This window comes from Schistocerca nitens, chromosome 11 (genome assembly GCF_023898315.1).
Source record: "Schistocerca nitens isolate TAMUIC-IGC-003100 chromosome 11, iqSchNite1.1, whole genome shotgun sequence".
NCBI classification, from domain to species: domain Eukaryota; kingdom Metazoa; phylum Arthropoda; class Insecta; order Orthoptera; family Acrididae; genus Schistocerca; species Schistocerca nitens.
This window is the reverse complement of record NC_064624.1, coordinates 74,058,866-74,079,088: the sequence shown is the minus strand read 5'-3', so window position 1 is coordinate 74,079,088 and position 20,223 is coordinate 74,058,866. Positions and strand designations below refer to the sequence as shown.

The 20,223-nt window shown below is 35.8% G+C and overlaps 1 protein-coding gene across 3 annotated transcripts in view; it reads right to left on the bottom strand.

Annotated features, from left to right (window-relative positions):
* Positions 1-16,268, bottom strand: part of LOC126213067 (zinc finger protein 99-like) — a 205,315-nt gene extending 189,047 nt beyond the window's left edge. Inside the window, exons 1-2 of one of the 3 annotated variants that reach the window (XM_049940648.1) lie at positions 16,192-16,268; positions 14,207-14,296 (exon numbers count right to left, since the gene is read on the bottom strand). In XM_049940648.1, the coding sequence (XP_049796605.1) occupies positions 14,207-14,278 (72 nt within the window). In that variant the 5' untranslated portion in view covers positions 14,279-14,296; positions 16,192-16,268. Of the gene's footprint in view, positions 1-14,206; positions 14,297-16,191 lie in introns of those variants that run through there. The other 2 variants (XM_049940650.1, XM_049940649.1) reach the window with 2 other exon arrangements.
* Positions 16,269-20,223: the final 3,955 nt, after the last annotated feature.

Genomic DNA, 20,223 nt, shown 5'->3' with positions numbered 1-20,223 from the left:
GTGTGAACCATCTGTCTTTTGTGCCACTTATAACTCGTTCAGTCACATCAAATATCAATAGGAAGAAAATGGGATGAAGTCAAGTGAGATGTTGAGTAAGAACGCAGAACCGAGTAAACTTTATTAGAAAGAAATGTAAAAACAGGGAATTTTTAGCGTTGATATTAGGGGTTTTTCACAGAACCTATGAATTTATGGTGCAGAATCACGAAAAATCAGAGAATGTAAAGTCGAAGTTCTACTGTAGCTGCTCCACGGAAAATTTCATTCATATATTCATTCATCAAATACTGCAATCATTCAATAATAAAATAGAAATGGTTGATATTTTTGTGATCTGCATAGGAAGTTTCATTGTATGAATCACAATATCTTCCTTGTAAAATTATGTTTTATAAATTTATGGTAAAGGCAACAAATGGTTAATGTCTTACCTAACCAAAAGAATGTATAAAGTTATACTAAATAATTCAACCAATGTAAGCACGAGTCTTTTGATTTGGGAAAAAATCATTTCGGACATTCCCCAATGTTCACTGTAAGGTCCACAACTGTTTCTCATACATGTAAATGACATTCCATCTCATATACAACATGCAGAATCAATTCTTTGTGTAGGTGATGCTAGAATTGTTCTCAAAACAAACATATATAAAGTGTTCTGATTCTTACATCTAGAGGTACTAAACCAATGACAAACACACAGTAGGGAAATAATAATTAGGGTGGAAATTCCTAAAATTTTACATGTTCATACTGATGAGATTTTGAAATGCAAAATTTACGAATTTTTTAACTTATATAACAAGTCAGTTTAACCACATTTGTGCTTTGAATCATTACAAATCTTGGGGCGAGAGAAATCAGTAAGTTACCACATTCGGCTTATTTTCATTGGGGAATGTCATATGAAATAACTTTCTGCAGTAACTCATCTTTAAGAAAGAAAATCCTCTTTGCTCAAAAGAGTGCTGTAAGAATAATATGCTGTTTTCCCCCCATGATCATCTTATAGACATCAATTAAAGGAGTTGGAACTTTTGACTACCGGTTCACAGTATGTTTATTCAATCATGAAGTTGGTAACAAATAATCCACTATAGTTTCAAAGAAACAAGGTTTTACATAATTACAATAACAGAAAAAGTATGACATTCATTACTCTACATTAAAGTTGTCTCTGTCAGTAGCTTGTAGTCTCGTGGTCTGCACCACTGCTTCACAATCACAGGAATCTGGGGTTCTATTCCCAGCGGGGTCGGGGTTTTCTCTGCTTGGAAGAGAGAGAGAGAGAGAGAGAGAGAGAGAGAGAGAGAGAGAGAGAGAGTGTGTGTGTGTGTGTGTGTGTGTGTGTGTGTGTGTGTGTGTGTGTGGTGGGGGGGTGAGGGGGGAGGTCGTCTTCATTTCATCAACCTAACTATTCATATAACAGAGATGCTGAGCCACAACAAAAAGACTGTCAAACAACACTGGCAGTCTTTTTGTTGAGCCGATTTGTGACTCAGAATCTCTGCTATATGGTGAGTAGCAACTTGCATTTCATAATACTGTCACTATTCCATCCTGGAGTTTCCACTGCTTTATTATAACTTACTATCCATTATCCATACAAAATTGGTTTCACCAGCCTGTGATTTACCAGGCATGGTCCTTTTAGAGGTGGTATACCCTTGCCTTCCTCATTTCTATGAACAGAATTATTCATCCAGATGTTTGAGGACCTACACTTTAAGATGTATTCCAAACAGAGATGCAACTCAGCATTTCACACATATCACAAGAGAGAGAAACGGAAAAAAAGAAAATACAACAACTGACTCAGAAATGTTCCCTAAAATGTTTGAATGCAAAGTCCAACACATAACCACAGAGTCATCAAGAGACAGTTTCTATCTTGGCCAATAAACATGACTTGATATCTGACATTTAAAATTTGATATTTAAATACTGCACTTCTGTGGCCACTTGTCTACTCAAGCTGAGTGTTCGCTACTGAGTCATTCCATGTCAAATCAACACACTTTCAATAAAAATTTTACCTCACCCTGATAGATTTTGCTGAAAGTTGGTATACTTATAGTGGGTGCTGAAACTAAGAAAAATACCAAATTTCAATTTTTTACCTCAAACCATTCCTGAAATATGGTCATGTAAACTTTTCAAAAATTGGCCAAAAATGTGTGAACAGTCTTTTTTTAAATTGCTCTAGGAGCTGCCCTAATTGAGCTAGAGAACTGGGAAAGGTGTCATTTTGCAGCATTTTTCATGCTCTTTCCAGTGATAGACAACAAAATATAGCTTCTAATTAATAACCTTTTTCAAAATGGTAATTAATATTTTGATTTAATTTTTTTACAAAAAGTACATAATTGAAAATTTTCAAAATATTTCCATAACTACTTCATAGTGTTGTAAATCACATGGCAAAATATAAATGTGGATGATGATGGGTTCATTGTAAAAAAAAATTATTCCGGACTTGTTTTTCACTAACAGCCCTAGTTTGACCAAACTTGCCTGTAAGGTAGTACATCAGTAGAGGACCGTATACATAGGGCTTGATGTCTGCACAGTAATTCAGAGACTGGAGCCATTGTTCAGATGATGTAGTCTGCATTATTAACTTCTAAGGATTTGTGTGCCTACAGCATTATTGTGTACTGTGGTTTTAGTGAAAATCAATTGTTACCTCTGTGTTGACCAGTCTGTATCTATTATATTTAATAGTTCATTTTCAAGTAAATCTATACATTGAAGGACAGTTTATAAGTGGTTTTTGTATAAATATGGAACCAAGTAAAAAGTGCAGTGTTGTAAGAGTGCAGTGTTGTAATCCATTGAAGAAGTCAAATCATTTTATTAGAGACAGGAAAAAAACTGAGAAATGTCACAACATGGATGCCCAAATTATTTCTTCAAATACCAAGTGGTGCCAAGATTTGTGATAAATGTAGGAGAGATGTAACCAAATTGAAAAATATACCAGAGCCCATCAGTGATGAAAGTGTTGAAGAATCTTCTGGATCAGAGATAATCATCCGAGACCAAGACCCTGACTTCACTCCAACTTCAGTAGCTGTTAAAACATTTAACACAACACTTCAAGAACTAGGTGAGTCCCCAATTGACAAGAGAAAACTAACATCTAGGCATTACGCCAAATCAAAAGTGAAGAAAATCTCATCAATGGCACTTAAACTTTTTGTTGCTCCTGAAACTACTTCGTCAGATGAATCCGTTCTTGAAAATCTTAAAAGAAACTTTAAAAATTCTATAAGTAGAGAAAAAAAACTAATGATTCTTACAAGTTTACTTGAAAATAATGAGGGAATTTAATGCTCCTAATTACATTGTTCGGCAGTCCAAAAAAATTTTGAAAGATAAAGGATTCATGGAAGGTCCAAACCCAAAACCAGGGAAGTGTTTACCAACAGAAACTGTCAAAACTGTACATTCATTTCATGAAAGTAATGAAGTTAGCAGGGCAATGCCAGGTATTAAAGATTGTGTGACAATTACAGAAACAAGTGGAAATAAAACAAAAATATCAAAAAGACTTATTTTGTGTAACCTTAAAGAAGCTTACAAGCATTTTAAAGACAAGTTTCGTAACATAAAAATATGTTTCTCTAAATTTGCTGAGTTGAGACCAAAACATTGTGTATTAGCTGGCCGGAATGGCACACATACTGTCTGTGTGTGCACAACTCACCGAAACATAAAATAAATGACAAAAAATGCCAAACTAAAAACAGTAACAAAAAGCAGCTTAAACAATTATAAGCAGTACATTGCAAAAATGCTTTGCAACCCATCATCAGTTGATTGCAACATGGCAAACTGTGAATACTGCCCAGGAGAAACTGTCATACGTAAAATTTTAAAAGACTCTTTTCATGAAAACTTAATTGAACAAGTTCAGTTCCGACAGTGGATGTCAGTTGACCGATGTAATCTGGAAATTGTTCAGAAAACTTCTGAAGAATTCATAGATTTATTTTGTAGAAAGATGTCGACTTTGATTCGGCATTACTTCATTGCCTAGCAACAACGAACATTCCTTAACTCCACAAGAGAAAACCCTATGGAATCTGAATTTGTTGTCATATGTGATTTTTCAGAAAATTATAGTATAGTTCTACAAGGTGAAGCTCAGAGTTTCTACTGGACAAGACAACAACACATTACTATTCATCCTTTTGTTATATATTACAAACAGGAAGACAAAATTGAGCATATGAGCTTTGTCATTGTTTCTGACTGCCTGGAGCACAATACAACTGTGGTTTACACAGTTCAAAAGAAGGTAATTTCATATCTAACAAATTTCAAAAGATTCCAAAAAAAGATACACTATTATTCTGACGGTTCTGCCGCTCAGTATAAAAATAAGAAAAACTTCCTGAACCTTTGCCTTTATGAGGAAGACTTCAACATAAAAGCTGAGTGTCACTTTTCAGCCACAGCACATGGGAAAGGGCCTTGTGATGGAATAGGGGGTTCAGTAAAGACTGGCAGCTCGTGCAAGTTTGCAAAGGCCATACCAAAATCAGATCCAAACCGCACGAAATCTGTTTGAGATAATCTGTAGATAATATCACAAATGTTGATTTTGCATATTCCACTCAAGAAGACTATGCTGCTTCAGAAATATTCTTAAAAAGCCGACTTGAAGAGGCATTGACAATCAAAGGAACACAGCAATTTCACGCTTTCATTCCCAACACTACATCAAAATTAATAGTCAAATACTTCTCAGGTGATATGCAGAGTTGGGAGAGGGAAGTAACTACATCACCAGACAAAGTGAAGTTACAAGATGTATCAGGCTATGTCACCACTGTACATGGCAGAAACTGGTGGCTTGGGTACATTTTAGAAAAAAACGAAGAACCTGATGAAGTGAAAATAACTTTTCTTCAACCATGTGGACTAGCTAAGTCATTCTATCCTGCACATGCAGATGTCCTGTGGGTGTCAGTTGTGGATGTTCTCACAAAAGTGAATCCATTTACTCTGACAGGGAGAACATACATTCTTAATGAAAGTGATGTAAACCAAACCCAGGCAGCTTTATTAAAATGAAATATGTGAAGTTCCAAGGCAATTTATTGGGAAACTGCTTTCAACTCAAAACTTCATTTTTGTCTCATGTTAGTGTTAGTGTTGTATAGAAAGTTGTTTCAAAATTATTGTTAGTACCTATTGTGTTAAATTCAGCTATGTACAGATACCTGCTACTCAAAAACAAGCATTACATATTTAATTTGTTTAATAGTTCCATTTCAATCATCATGGACCAGAACTATTATGTAAATACTTGTACTTATTCATACTTTATTTCAGTTTGTAGAATGTTCAATTTCTTGTTTTTGTTATATCGGTTAATATACTGTTATAAAATATGCTGATTAGTTTTGGTTTAATAAGGTGATGTTTTGATATTACTAATCCTTTTTTTTTACTTACCTTTCAGTATATTTTAAAGAAATTCCTGTTCGTTAAAGGTCAATTTGGTCAAACTCGGGCCGTTAGTGAAAAACAAGAGTCCGGAATAATTTTTTTTAACAATGAACCCATCATCATCCCAGATTTATATTTTGCCATGTGATTTACAATAGTATGAAGTAGTTATGGAAATATTTTAAAAATTTTCAATTATGTACTTTTCGTAAAAAAAAAATTAAAATTAAATCAAAATATTAATTAGTATTTTGGAAAAGGTTATTAATTAGAAGCTATGTTTTTTTGTATATCCCTGGAAAGAGCATGCAAAATGCTGCAAAATGACACCTTTCCCAGTTCTCTAGCTCAATTAGGGCACCTCTTAGGACAATTTAAAAAAAGTCCATTCACACATTTTTGGCTGGTTTTTGAAAGTTTAGACAGCCATATTTCAGGAATAGTTTGAGATAAATAATTGAAATTTGGTATTTTTCTTCGTCTCAGTGCCCACTACAAGTATACAAACTTTCAGCAAAATCTAAGAGGGTGAGGTAAAACAGGTGTGTTGATTTGCATGGAATGACTACTGTAAGGATGTTCTATCATTATTGCCCACAACTGAACTTCATATTCTTACTATTCACTGAAAATAATTTTAAATTCACTTTCTTACTTTGACGCTAAGTGCCAAAGAAATGTGTTTTCACTTTAATCAGAATTATCAGAAGTTGTCTCTAATTATTCTTAGAATTCTTATGGAGGTACTCATTATTTACATCACTTACATTTGCCTTAAGGGGGGTAAAATGTCAAACAGGCTGACTTTGAGCAGGAGAGGCACCACAGAAAATTTTAATTTCCACTGTCTATACTTTTACAAATAAATCCATAAAACTTAGTCAACATGGCCAGGAAGGATTCAGGGTTCACACCCATACCAGTGGAAGTTCAAAAACATAACAAAATAAAAATTTTTTACTCGTGAACTATCATCATTTTTTTCACTTACTATTGGCTGCATTTGTTGCTATAGATACACTTTTCTTCATAAGTAAGAGAGATTCTTTGATGAATTTTGCAAACAAACCACACTTATAGTTTTTTTTTTTTACACTGCTTTTAATGCCATCTGAACAGTATTGACATATGCAGAGAAACGGGCTGGTGATCAGATGCTGTACTTAGGTAGGTGGAACTTTTGTACTGCACAGTGCAATGAGAGACAGTGTACAAACCTTAAGCACAAATTTCTAAAGCCACCCCGCTGCAACTGGTGCTTTATCGGCCGGGAAAAACAATGATAAAGTTTGGAAGTGTAGGAAGTTTATACAAGCGGCAGTGTCAAGTCAGCCCGTGAAGTGTTCACACGGGTATGTAAAGAAACTGTAGTAGGACAAGAGGTGCGAGTGAAATGAACTTTCATCTAAAAACGGCAGCAAGTGGAACGAGGTGGCAGACTATGTAGGCGACTGGTGAACTACAAGAGACGGTGTTTCTACTGCAGTGGACCAGCATCTGGAGCGGTTGGTAGCCGTGGTGGAAGAGGTGGGCTGTATTCTGGTTCAACCTAGGCAGAGCTTGGTGGGCAGACCCACAGTTTCATCTCGCCATGCAGTCAACTGGCCCAGGGCAAAGATAAGTAGTGTTCTACCTAAAGTTGTGTGTGTGTGTGTGTGTGTTTACCAAGAAACTTTGCAGAATGGCTGAAAACAATCAGAAAATGGTAGATGAGAAACTGAAGATCGATTTAGGTAATGCAAATTATGAAGATGATTCAATGATAGGTAATTTCAGTTTTGATATATCACAAACAGAGGACGGTGCTTTACCTGGGTATCTAATTATGGTGTAGATAATGAATTGAGTGTGGAGGAATCCAATGTTAAATATATACCTGTTCCTGTTAAAGAAATGAAACAGGAACCAGTTTGCAAATATTCTCAAACATATGAAGGAGATGGGTTCAGATATAAAATCTTCATTAAATGCTGATATCAACACCAAAATTAATAAAATGGGTAATGACACTGATACTAAAATGAATAAATTAGGTAGTGATATGGATACCAAAATGAATAAAATGGGTTCAGATATAAAAACTTCTTTACGTTCTGAAATAAATGAGATACATACTGAAGTTGATCAGGGGTTTACTAACTTGACAATAGAAATGGAAGCTAAAATGGAGGACAAAATTTTGAATGAGAGAGATTCTTGGACAAATGACCCGACTTTGTTCAATAACAATGTTAAAAGTGACATTAATCAGGTCAGAAAAGAATGTAATACTGCCATTGTGGCACTGAAAAGTGAACTAACTAAACAGATTGAGCAAGTTGCTGAGGACAACCAACAGTCAAAGCAACAGTTACATTTAGAATTAAACAAAGTTAATGATAAGGTCCATAATGTAGAAAAGCACTGCGAGGAGACCCACATTGTATTAGCAGATAAAATCAAAGAAGGAAAAGATGTGTGTGCAAAGTTTGGTATGTAAGCTGCTAGTAGTATTACTAACATAGAAACTAACACCAGCAATTCAGTACGAGTGCGAATGAGCAATTGTGTAACCCTGGAAACAGACTAACCAAAGTAAAGCAGTAATGGTTGTGTGGTATCTAATGGTGTTGTGAAGTCATCTGAAATTGCATTTTTACATCATAGGTAATTTTTGAAATTTGATCCCAGTAAAAATGTTAACCCTAAAGGATTCGGGAATGATTTTGATGAGGTTTTGCCAAAAGTATGGCGTGATAAGCAGAAGATTGGATTTATTACTTCAAATTTGATGGGAGAGAGAAGAATTTGGGGAAACTTGGCCTCCGATAAATATGACCGCATATTGGAGTTCAAACAGGCTTTTTTTCAATAAGTATTGGGGAAAGAGAAAGCAAATGGAGGTTTTAAATAAATTCTGGTCAGGGGAAAAATATGATCCCAAGAGAGAGAGAGCATAAGAAGATGTGTACAGAAATGGGTTACAACTTCGTCCTATTTGAAAGCCAAAGTAGAAACAGAGCAAATTATCATGGGGATTGAAAATAAATTGCCATTGTATTGGCGAAATAAGACAATTTCTGCACCCAGAGATGACACTGACCGGTTTGTGCATTATTTGGAAAGAGGAAGAAAATACTAGGAGAGATTTTAGGCCTCCCACTAGACCAAATGACAACAGAGCCGAAGTTAATGTAAACAGAATAGGCGTACAGCATGTGAACAGTTATAGAGGCAGATATCGGGGGAGAGGTGGCTCTGCTGGAAATAAATTCAGTGACAGAGTACAACATTTCGATTGCCGTCAGCTGGTCTGATGATGTAATGGGTAGGCACAGCCCGATAGGTGACAGAAACGTCAGAGGCAATGACGTCACACAGGAGGAAAACTGTTAGCAATCTGTAATGACGCTAGCATTCGCAGACTGAAACCATACAGATTAAACCCACTAGCAATGCCTTTTGTAAATAAGGCACCTACTAAACAGCATAGGAGTAGCATAATAGAAAATAGAAGGGTAGAGGAGAATGACACTGCAAAACAAATTGGTTATTCAGTAAATTCAGTAGTTTTTCGTAAAAGGGATAGCTCAAATAAAGATCGCAGGAACCATATTAAGAAGGAACTAAATACAGAAAGTGAAGATACAGATCAGGAGGTGAGGGTGAATTAGCACTGAGAAACAAACGAGAGGCTACCTACAGACGGTGGAATGAACACTATGGAGATACAAGAGGAGGTTGTGAATAGGTTGAATCAAGTAGTTTCCAAGAGTGAGGAAGAAGAGTCGGAAGAGGAAGAATGAGATGATTTAAATAACTCTGGCAATACCTTGGACAGGGTTGCACAAACAAGAGTGAGTACAGAGGGTGAAAAGTTAGAGAGATGTTTCGATTTATCTATAGTGGACAGGATAGTAAAAGCTGCCACTATTAATGAAGTAAAAGGGGATCGAGTTAAGTGTACTTTCCACAAAACGGTAGGGTTTGACAGATGAAGTAGTGCACAATTTAGTACAGGAGCCTGAGTCTGTAATCAGAAGAGAATATGTTGGACAACCTATAATTGAGGTAATAGTTTTTAATGAAAAAGTTGAGTGTTCAATAGACAGTGGTTACGAGGTGTGTGCAGTGTCACAGGAATTTGTAAATGCTCTTCCTGAAACCAAAGAAGTAACTATTATGCCAGTAAGTGGGTTAAAAATAATATCAGCCACTGGTGGAAGCAAAAAGGTTGTAAAACAAGACTTAATGATGCCCATTACTATAGGTGGCGTCCAGATTGAACAGAATTTTTTATTAATGGACTTAGCATTGAAACGTTTGTAGGGGCTGATTTCTTACATAAATACAAAGGAAGGTTAGACTATGGAAAAATTGAGGTGGCAAAAATATACAGGGAAAATTGTATCCATTCTTTTTGTTGGAGAAAAAGGATCTATTGTCAAAGAACTGCCTATACGTTATTGCAAGGTCATGGTAAACAGTGAAGACATAGATGATAATGTAGAAGGGAAAGAAGTAGATCATTCTGGGACAGGAGAAAGTCACTATGTTGATATAAAATCAATCAAGTGGTTGGGAGTCAAACATATACTGGACCTGAAAAGATACTTAATGGAGCAGCAATTAAACAGCAGTAACTAAGATGGCTCAGTGGATACATTCTTTGCATTGTCAGGTGTTTGACAAACACAAGGCATCCCGAGTTGTTGGCAATATTATTTCCTTTTCGTTTTGTGTTGTCAACCTCACTCTTCATCATTCAGAACTTTTGGTATCATCTTTCCTTCTTCCCTATCTTAGTAGCGAGTGAGGTAAACCTAGTGGTTCCAGTAAGAAACTAAAATACTACCCAGAAAGAGAGAGGAATGAAAGTGAACTGAAAGGCAATACAGTAATGTGATTAATTTTCCGAAGTCTATAACCTGGAAAGAAATTGCTGTAAGGAATGTATTCAAGGCAAGAGAGAACTGCCTACTAAAGAAGTAAATAAAATTGTATATGAGATAATGAAGAGCCACAGTAGTTGGCTAGTGTAGAAGGTGTATTTGCAGAGCCACAGAAGTTGGCATGAGTTAGTTCCAGTATTTTTCTATAAGGAAATTTATGTTCTCTGTATATAGGCGTATGTGAGAAAAAATTTCAGGACCCACAGAAGCTGGTAGGAACAATTTTCAGTAATTTTATAAGGACTTTTCATTCGTTTTGTATTCTCTGTGTATAATGTGTGTGAGAGATGTGCTTCAGAGCTACTGAATATGGATTGAGTGACATTCAGTAATTTTCTAAAATTGTTCTCTCTTTTTTATATAATGTATGTAGGAGATGTTGCAGAACTGTAGAAGGTGGCATGAATGATTTTCAGTGTTCAATAAATTTGTATTCTTTATATAATGTATTATGTTGTTTTTCAGAGCCGCAGATGGTGGCAGAAATAATTTTTCAGTATATTTAATGATGTATTTTTTCTTGACATATAATAGCTCATTTGGGTGAAGCCGTGGAGCTTAATTAGTAAATGCAGAAGACAAATTTTTGCTGAAGGAAAATTCCTAGAGAAAAATATTTCTGGACTTTTTAATCAGCAATATTTATGGCAATAACTTGCTTAATGATTAAAACATACTTTGAAAAGAAGATTTCAGTAGTAGTACTGATGTTGGATACTGTTAAAATTTTAGAAACAGTTAATTCACTTTTTAATGAGAGGATTAATATGAAAATGCTACTACAGTAAAGTTTGGAAACAAATTTTGAAATAATTCTTTGAAGAAATGTTTACTTTTGAATCTGAGAGTCAAGCTTTGAGAAATATTATTTATTAGGAATAAATGTGTATGTTAGGTTAGAATGTAAACACTAAGGATGGACGCTTAGATGTACTGTATATTGCAGGTATGAAAAAGGTGACCGAACTGGATATGGTACTGAGAGAGAACCCGATGTTGAGACAAAGCCAGATGCTGTATCCAAAACCAGATGCTGTATCCCAGTGACAAGCCCTTATGTGATCCAGGTGTAAGTGTTTGTGATCTGTACCCACTGGCTTCGTCCGTGAAAGGAGTTGAAACCCCCAAGTTGTTGTCAGAACAGTTTTAAGTTTAGAGACGACCCCCACATTGCCGTGTAAAGTTTAGGAAAGGACACCATACGTAGCGCCGGAATTATATTTAAGTAAAGTTTTTGGACGCTACTTAAGGGACGAAATAGAATTATTGTTTTTTATTAAATATGTGGAAAACGTAAAAGTTTGATTAGAAAAGAGGTGGTTGTTTCAAGAACTTATGTAAAAATTCCCTTATATGAATGTTTTGTAAATTTAAATTGAGAGAGAATGTTGTAGCATGGGATTTTGAGAGAAAAGAATTGAAAATTTTTTGTATAAGAATTTACTGTATGCCATCAACCCTTAGCCATTGACTATTCATGTAACCGTATATAATGTTCTAATGTAATCTTAGATATTTTGTTTATTTGAGAAAGACTTCAGTTCAACATAGATTTTAGTAAGAACAATTTTCATTTGGCTGTGTCAGTGTAGCTATCAAAATCATTCTTAAACAAAATTTATGGCAATAATAACCGTAAAATATACTCAAGAGAAATTTTAGGTTCTCGTGGGGGTGTGTAACATCATGACCCAATACGCAATAGCAATTTATTACAGTAAGCTAACTTGAAGTACAGGCTCGTAGCTTTGGAAATGTTGGCAGTGGCAATATACAGCCACTGGTATCTTAGTGTGACTCACTCACACCTGTCACTAGCCCAGCCGTGGGAAGCGCAACCTGTGTTAGTTAGTGCGACAGAATACTCAAGCCCCTAAGAATCTAAATAAACTATATTAAATACTATTCAATTTAGTTAAAAGTCAATATACTGCCCTTTGTCATTAAAAAGAAGAGTGTGTAAACTCTCAGCTTTCTATCTGCTATAGTTTTGGAGTTAGTGGGAATTACATAAAACACCCCAAACCAACACTTAAGACTAAGAAAAAGACTCAGTTATGAATAATAACAGCTTGTCTTTTAGTATCATTTGAAATCATTACTGGAGTTCACAAAATGTCAGGTCAATTTATTTGGATTTTCATATTAAAAAACTTAACTACTTTACATTTTTGTAGTATAAAAATGACAAATTTATTATTTGTGTTTAATATTGTAGGAGTAAATGAGAGTGTGTGTGTGGGACATACGTTAAATTTAAAGATTAAATTTATGTAATATCTTACATAATCATAGCATGGGAAAGATGTTTGTGCCCACTTTGCTGATGACGTATGTCTAAGAGTACTTGCTTTTGTAAGGAGGCAGCCATAATAACAGTTGAAAGTAAAATCATATTCTAAATTTATTCCAAGATTAATTTTCTTTTCGTTTGGTTTTGTTAAGTCTTATATTAGTATTTATTCTTATTCTTATATTATATTCTTATATATTCTTATTATCATATTATTCTTATATAAGTATTTGCATGTTGGAATGACGTAAATGCATCTGTGAATAATGATTGGCGCGAGAATAATCTCAAACAATTCTTCTGACTGGCCAGCCAAAATGATTGGCCAATAACAGTTAAGCAGTTCCTGCGCACCGCTAGAGAGAGATGCTGTGGTAGAAGCAGTATCCAGAGGAGTCGCTAGTCAGCTATCAGATGTGCAGGTCATGTTGAATGCTTCCATTTTTATTATGTACAAAATGAAGAAATAAGTGGCTTCTTACATCCAGGTTGTGTGGCCATAATAGCAGTTGCATTTACAGACAGTTTTGTGAAGTTTGGAAGTTTTTGGATTGTTTTGTTGGAAAAATGACCGCGTGTGAACTTCTGGCCTTTTTAAAATTCCACGTGGCATGTTTCATACTCATCTATGGAATATTTGGTGAGCAATTTCTTTATTAGATATCCACCGAAAAAGGAGCAAATGTGAAACTCTTATATTGTAGCAGAGTAATGACCGTAAATCGCGTGATAATTCGGGTTGGACCTAAGTACATTCCTGGCTGCCTTGTGTGTGTACTGGGTAGTCTGAACTGTGAGTCGAGGACAGTGATATTATTCGTTATATTAAATAAGGGCTGATGGCAAGTTTTATTTTGAACCTAAAGAAATAAAAGAAATTGTTGCAGAATTTTGACATTTTTCTAAAGAGATGGAGAAATTGCCCTCCACCAGAAAATTGTTATAAGATATTACAGGATAGTTTGCTACCAGGGTTTACATGGAATTTGCAAACGTAAATATTGACGATGCTTTTCTTCAACGCTGCTTTTAACACAGTCTGAACAGTATTGACGTATGGAGAGAAACGGGCTGGTGATCAGACGCCGTACTGAGGTATGTGGAATTTTTGTAGTGCACAGTACAATGTGTGAGAGTGAACAAACCTTACGCACAAGTTTCGAAACCCGACCCGCTGCAGCAGGCTGCATCAAACCAGTCACAATACTGATGATAAAAAGAATCAGATCAGAAGACACTCAGTTCTAAGCAAATTCACTACCAAAGCCAATGACTAGTTCATACAGAATTTCTCTAAATTCATTTAACATTTAATCTGGACTCTTTCCTACACTCAACAAGAGGTTCAACACACATTTCAGGCACAGACTTCCCCCATTCTTATGTATAAAAAAAAATCTGGATTATTTATTACACTGTGTTATCCATACTTCCAGCCATATGGCTAAATTGTGCTAATTCCACAGAATAGTGCACACTGAAACTAAACAATGGTAAGACATACAAGGAAACCACTTACTGCAGAGTCTGCCTCAGTTGATATCTCGTCTGTTACCTCTGCTTTTATCCAAATAATGTTGTTGTAATCCATCGCTGCAGTTCTAAGGCCCTGACAACCAAGGAACAGTACACATATGATTATATTCAATACGCACTGTCACTAAAAGATACAACTAAAAGGCAGAATTTCTTAGTTCCAAGACTAGCCATAGCACATGCACCAATACATAGGAAATAAATTTAACAATGCCTGAATGCCACAGAGTGCTATGACAAGAACTGATTTACAATTCTTGGGTTATGAAGAGTCAGCTAATACATTATCACAAAATGACATCATGATCACATGCAGCAGAAACATATGTTATTGCTTGCTGAATTTTCTTTGTGTAAATGGTATACTATCATACTGAGATAATTATGGGAGATGTATATTCAGTTCTCCACATGTATCGTAACTTCAGCAATGTAGTCAAGCAAAACAACTAATATATGCAAAGTAAATTTTTCATACAAAACGATTTAGGATAGTCAATGTCAATTTTACAAATAATTATTAGTTTAAATGAGCTTGCAAACTTCTGTTACGGAAATGATTGTAGACCTATTTCAAAAATTTCTTTATGTATGCTACATCCAACAGGTTTATAATCCTGCTTTTAGTAATGTACACAAGCAAAAAATAGAATCTGCACTTCCAAATCATATGTGGACCACTTTAATACGTAATCTCTGAACTGAGATGTCATTAAGTACAGGTACTTCGTTTATTCCATTATTTACTTGCAGGTTGGCCACAGAATGAAAGTCTACCCTCACAGCATGTTCAGCAGTCTCTGAACGATCCTGCCAGGATGAAATCTCTACCTATTCACTGTAGTCCACACACTGTACTGCGGAACAAATGAATTTTAATTACAATCAAATTTTCAAATTGGTTAATTTTCTCCTACAAAACTAATTTATTGAAATGGCTTCCTTGTAACTGCATATGCACGATGAACGTTGTCATGGTGTGCAACGCTACGAGTGAAAATGACATCTAAGTCGTAGCTCTTCCTCGTCTAATGACATTTTATACATCTTCCATAAAGCCTTTCCACTGTACTTAATGAAACTAATTTACATCACGCACATTCTAAAGGGCAGCACCAAACAAAAGATAAAATATTTTTACGACATTTGCTATCATTCCCATAAGAACAATATCTGAACTGACTGTGGAAACTTGAGTCTGAAGTATTCAAGAAGAGTGTTTCAGACGCTGCAATACGGAGGCACAAAGCTCCTGAACACAGCAAATACTCTTCTTATATCTTTACGAGCATTATTATAACAGAGGGGGCTATTCAAGATAATATAACGACACTAATATACTGCTTATGTGAACATTTTGCGCCTTCTCTTGTAGAGCGTGAAGTATTGAAGAATGATTTCCACCTTCACTTTATATACTATTGCTTTCACGAACTTCAGGAAGTTACATGTAGATTTTATCGGATGCAGCAAAATTACCAAACACTTCGAAAACCGCTATAGACCTACATACTCGTCGACTCGGTATTTTTCATATTTGATGTGCAGTATACGTACGTGATGCACATCAAAATACTGATAGAAAAATTATCTACTTCTCTGTTACAATTCAAAAACAGCCTTATCGAGAAGAATGTTTTGTTTATACAAACATAACCTAAAACAATTACATACAAAATTCACACGATGTCCCGTCTCATCATTAAATGCGCAAACTGTTATCCATCCAGAACCGTTCAGATACGGAATAAAAGCGCTTGCAAGTGTACCACCAAAGTTACTTCAAATTATTACAATACAGTCATTAACAGTTACGATAGCATAATGACAACGTATTCACAAGTTACTTCTTGAGTCCCATGGAATTGTAACAGTAACGAAATTATGGTAGTAATTTTATTTCAAAATAAATTACTACCTTTCCTTCTTTCATGTTTGTAATCACTTGTCGCTTATTTATTACTTTACCTGAAGGATCCAATATATGCACGTACGTAGTATTCAAGATGGCAACTGTTTGTCTATTGCCAAGGAGGTTCACATAACTGGCGGTCGGAGAGACATCTATCATGTGTCAACTGGCCATTTGGTTGCGCAAGTAAATGCTGCAAGTCCTATCCCCGGTGTTTTAGTGAACACACTACTATATTCTGTTCATAATAAGAATAAACCTGATGCAAACGAACACAAATGCGATTACTGGTCAGAAGACTTAGCACACGCACACTGGTGGTGTTACGCTATTGTAAGTAGGTTCTAATTATGTATTACATATCTTATTACTAAGTTACGTTGAATGAAACTTTTAAGATATTCTAATGATTAATAGCCATCAACGTTTTTCTCAGTTACGCTTTAGCTATGTAGTTTTTATTTCAAAAATCGTCTACAGTCATAGACTCTGTACTGTTGTGCTCTGACTGTCGCGTTGTTAATAGGCAGTATGAAAATGGCTGACGATGCTTCCTGCTCCGTAGTGAAACAAGTGTGTGGCATACGGTTAAAAGTGCAGAGATATAGGTTGCTTTTAATGTTCTTCATACATTTACAGAAGAATTTTTCCGAGGGACTGTATTTGGTACAGTTGACGTGTAGCTACACTAAGGACGTATAGCAGAATCAGTAGCGTAGTAGATTGATATTCTGGTGCAAGGCTCGGCTTTGTTATTCAGTTTTTTCGTTCAGTACCAAATACCTACATCCCTTACTTCTAGAACTCATCATCATTTCTTATGAATAATACACGCCTTCTTGTTTCTGATTACATACTGCATTTTCATTTCAAATATAGAGTCTTAATTATCGATATATTATGAAAGATTGTTAATAAGGTTTGCTTCAATGAAGAAAACATAACAATTTAATCTTTTAGGACAAAAATGAAAAACTAAATACTCTTTATTTGGAGTATGTCCATTGTTTTATACTACAGATGTAGTCTCACACGAACCAGAATGATAAGTGTAGAAACATGAAAAAGAATCATTTTTACAGCATTGAGCACACCACATAAATGCTGCATTTTTACATTTGTCATTGTACCTTTACAATATGAACCCAACAGAAATGACCTGGAGTCAAGTTAAGGGATCTATCGCGAGAAATAACAAAACTGTTAATCTCTCAAACGTACTGGAACTAACGCATGCAGCTTTTTCACAAGTCACTGCCGAACGCGGGTGGAATGTAGAACGGCAGTTCATAAAAGTAGAGGAGAAAATGTGGAGCCTGGGTGGCTTCATGGACTCTGTTGTTGATTGACTCGTTATCGTCGTAGCAGATGACAGTTCCAGAACGGAAATATATTTCTCGGTTTTAGATAAGGAAGGAGTTAAGAGGTTACCAGACGGTTGACTGTACTTAATACTTTAAGTGGCTTCAGTATTCAACATTATGGTGAAATCCCTGCATTATGCGTTTGCATCACACGTAGCTCGCTCAGAAATATTACCCTGATTTTAAGTTAGGAATTTTCGTCACTCTAGTTTGTAAATAGAACACTGTGTGGGGTGAGAATGAGAGTATTTATGGTTTCCACATGGTCGTCTAAAAAGCGTGCAGTAGTGCTGGAGTTTTATCAAGTATTATTTCATTCTCTTTAAAACTTAAGTGACATTCGAAGTTATATTCTTTCTCCGTTCGTCTTTTTTTACATCTGAACTGCAACTGCTTACATCACTGCAGTTTAAGTGTACCAGCTGGATGGGCAGTGCTGCCCAAGTTAAATGCGCCATTAAAGCTGTTCTCCCACATTATTGCTCAATCCATGTGCATATAACACAATATAAAACTTATCCTTACAATCATACTTTACTGTACTGAACACATCTTGGCTTCCTCACCATGTGAAATGAACACTTCACGTGAAAAGAAATCCAAAGAGATTGTAGGAAATCGAGAAGGATGCATGGTGTAATGTTTAAATCAGGTTTGTTCGTATAATGAACACAGTATAGTATTAGTATTGAGCTCACTGAGAATCACCTGACATACAGTAGCTGAGTAGTCAGCGTGGCAGAATGTCATGAGTGGACTCGAGTTCGATTTCCGGCTGGGTCGAAGATTTTCACCGCTCAGGAACTGGGTGTTTTGTTGTCTTCGTCATCATTTCATTCTCACTGACATGCAAGTCACTGTGGTCATGTCAACTCAAAAGACATGCACCAGGCGGCCAGTCTACCCAGCAGCAGACTCTAAACACAATACACATATATATTAGTACTAATACTTGCACAAGCTTTCTTCTGCAAATCGCTTGGGCAAGTTAACTTCGTGAAATTGCCGCATCCACTTCTGGAAGGGTTTCTACTAAAATCGCGTTATGAGACAGGCTAGTGGGAGCTTGCAGTGTGCTGCATTAAAACCAGTGGGGACATCATCATTGTTGTATTATTGTTGAGGAGAAACCGCACTAAAAAAAAAAAATTAAGAAAAAAGAGGTGATTCGGTGAAGAAATGGTGAGTGTGACGTACATGCTTAAGTTCTCAAGATATCTGAATGAACTAAGGTCAAAGGACTCCGCTCAGGTTAAAAACTTTCTGAATATGTCTTGCACAAGTTTTCAACAACTCCTGTCTAATGTGGAACCAAGTGCTCAAAAACACGATACAAACAAGCAACAAGCCATTTCAACAAGAGGTCGCCTTCTAATTCACCTTCGATTTTTAGCCACAAGTAATAGAATAAACACTTAAACATAAAACAAACGAAATATTTATTTTTAATACCTAATTACACTTAAATTGGTTTGTAATTACAAATTAGTTTATAATTAACGATTTTTCACATCGTTCGCATTTGCTGTGAACTCTGTTTAGACGTTTGAAAAGACAATATTCAAAGGTCAGTATTTTGCTATTTTAAATGACCACTCATTCAAACAATTTACTTAAGCATAACATTTGCAAAATATGTACTTGTGAATGACCGTCTTCTATAGGATCAGATAAACAATTACTTCATCTGACAGAGTGTCCACAGCAGAAATGAAATGTCAGTCATCATATATCCAAGCATTATTGCATCCATCATCTTTTGCTGAAACTTCCAAAATGGATTGTAGGATTATATGTTTTAAGTTTTCTTACTTGCTGCTTGTAACAATGCTCTAAAAGCTCGAAAGTAGGATAGTCACCAAACACTTATAATGCGACATTTCTAATATCATTTATCATTTCTAATGGATTATTTAAAATAGTATCAGAATCTGTTTGTGTAATTTTCTTCGTTTTGCAAGGTGTCTTTTTGGCTTCTGTTTTGATACTGTTTTTCCTCCAGAACAGTAGGCCTATTTGCTCCATGCTCAATTTCTTTGCTTTCTGTATCAGATACCAGAAATAAATATCAGAATGTAGTATGTATCTTACTATTCGTTTGTTTAAATTTATATATAACTGTCGGTTTCTATAATTTTAGGTATCTTCGACAGAAGAATGATTACAAATTGCTGATGGTTTTGAAAGTGAAAGGGATTTTCCAAACCATATTGTTGCTATGGATGGAAACCGGCAGTCACATAGGCTCCCAAGAAAAAAAGGTAGTGTGTAGTTTAATCATAGTCAACAGCCTTGCGATAGTGGTAACACCAGTTCCCATCAAATCACTGAAGTTATGTGCTGTTGGTCTGGGGTAGCACTTGGATGGATGACTATCCAGTCTGTTAACCACTGTTGGCAAGACCGGTGCACTCAGCCCTTGTGAGGCAAACTGAGGAGCTACTTGATTGAGAAGTAGCGGCTCGGGTCTCGGAAACGAGACATTCAGCTGGGGGAATGGTGTGCTGACCACATGCCCCTCCATATCCGCATCTGGTGACGCCTGTGGGCTGAGGATAACACAGCAATTGGTCAGTATGTTGGGCCTTCCTGGCCTGTTCATGCGGAGTTTTTAGTTGTAGTACTTTAATCATAAAGGTACATGTAGTATTGTGCTGTTATGACTGTTTGGACCTGATTGTGGAATCCTATACTTTGATGTAGGTAGTAATGGTAGAATATCTG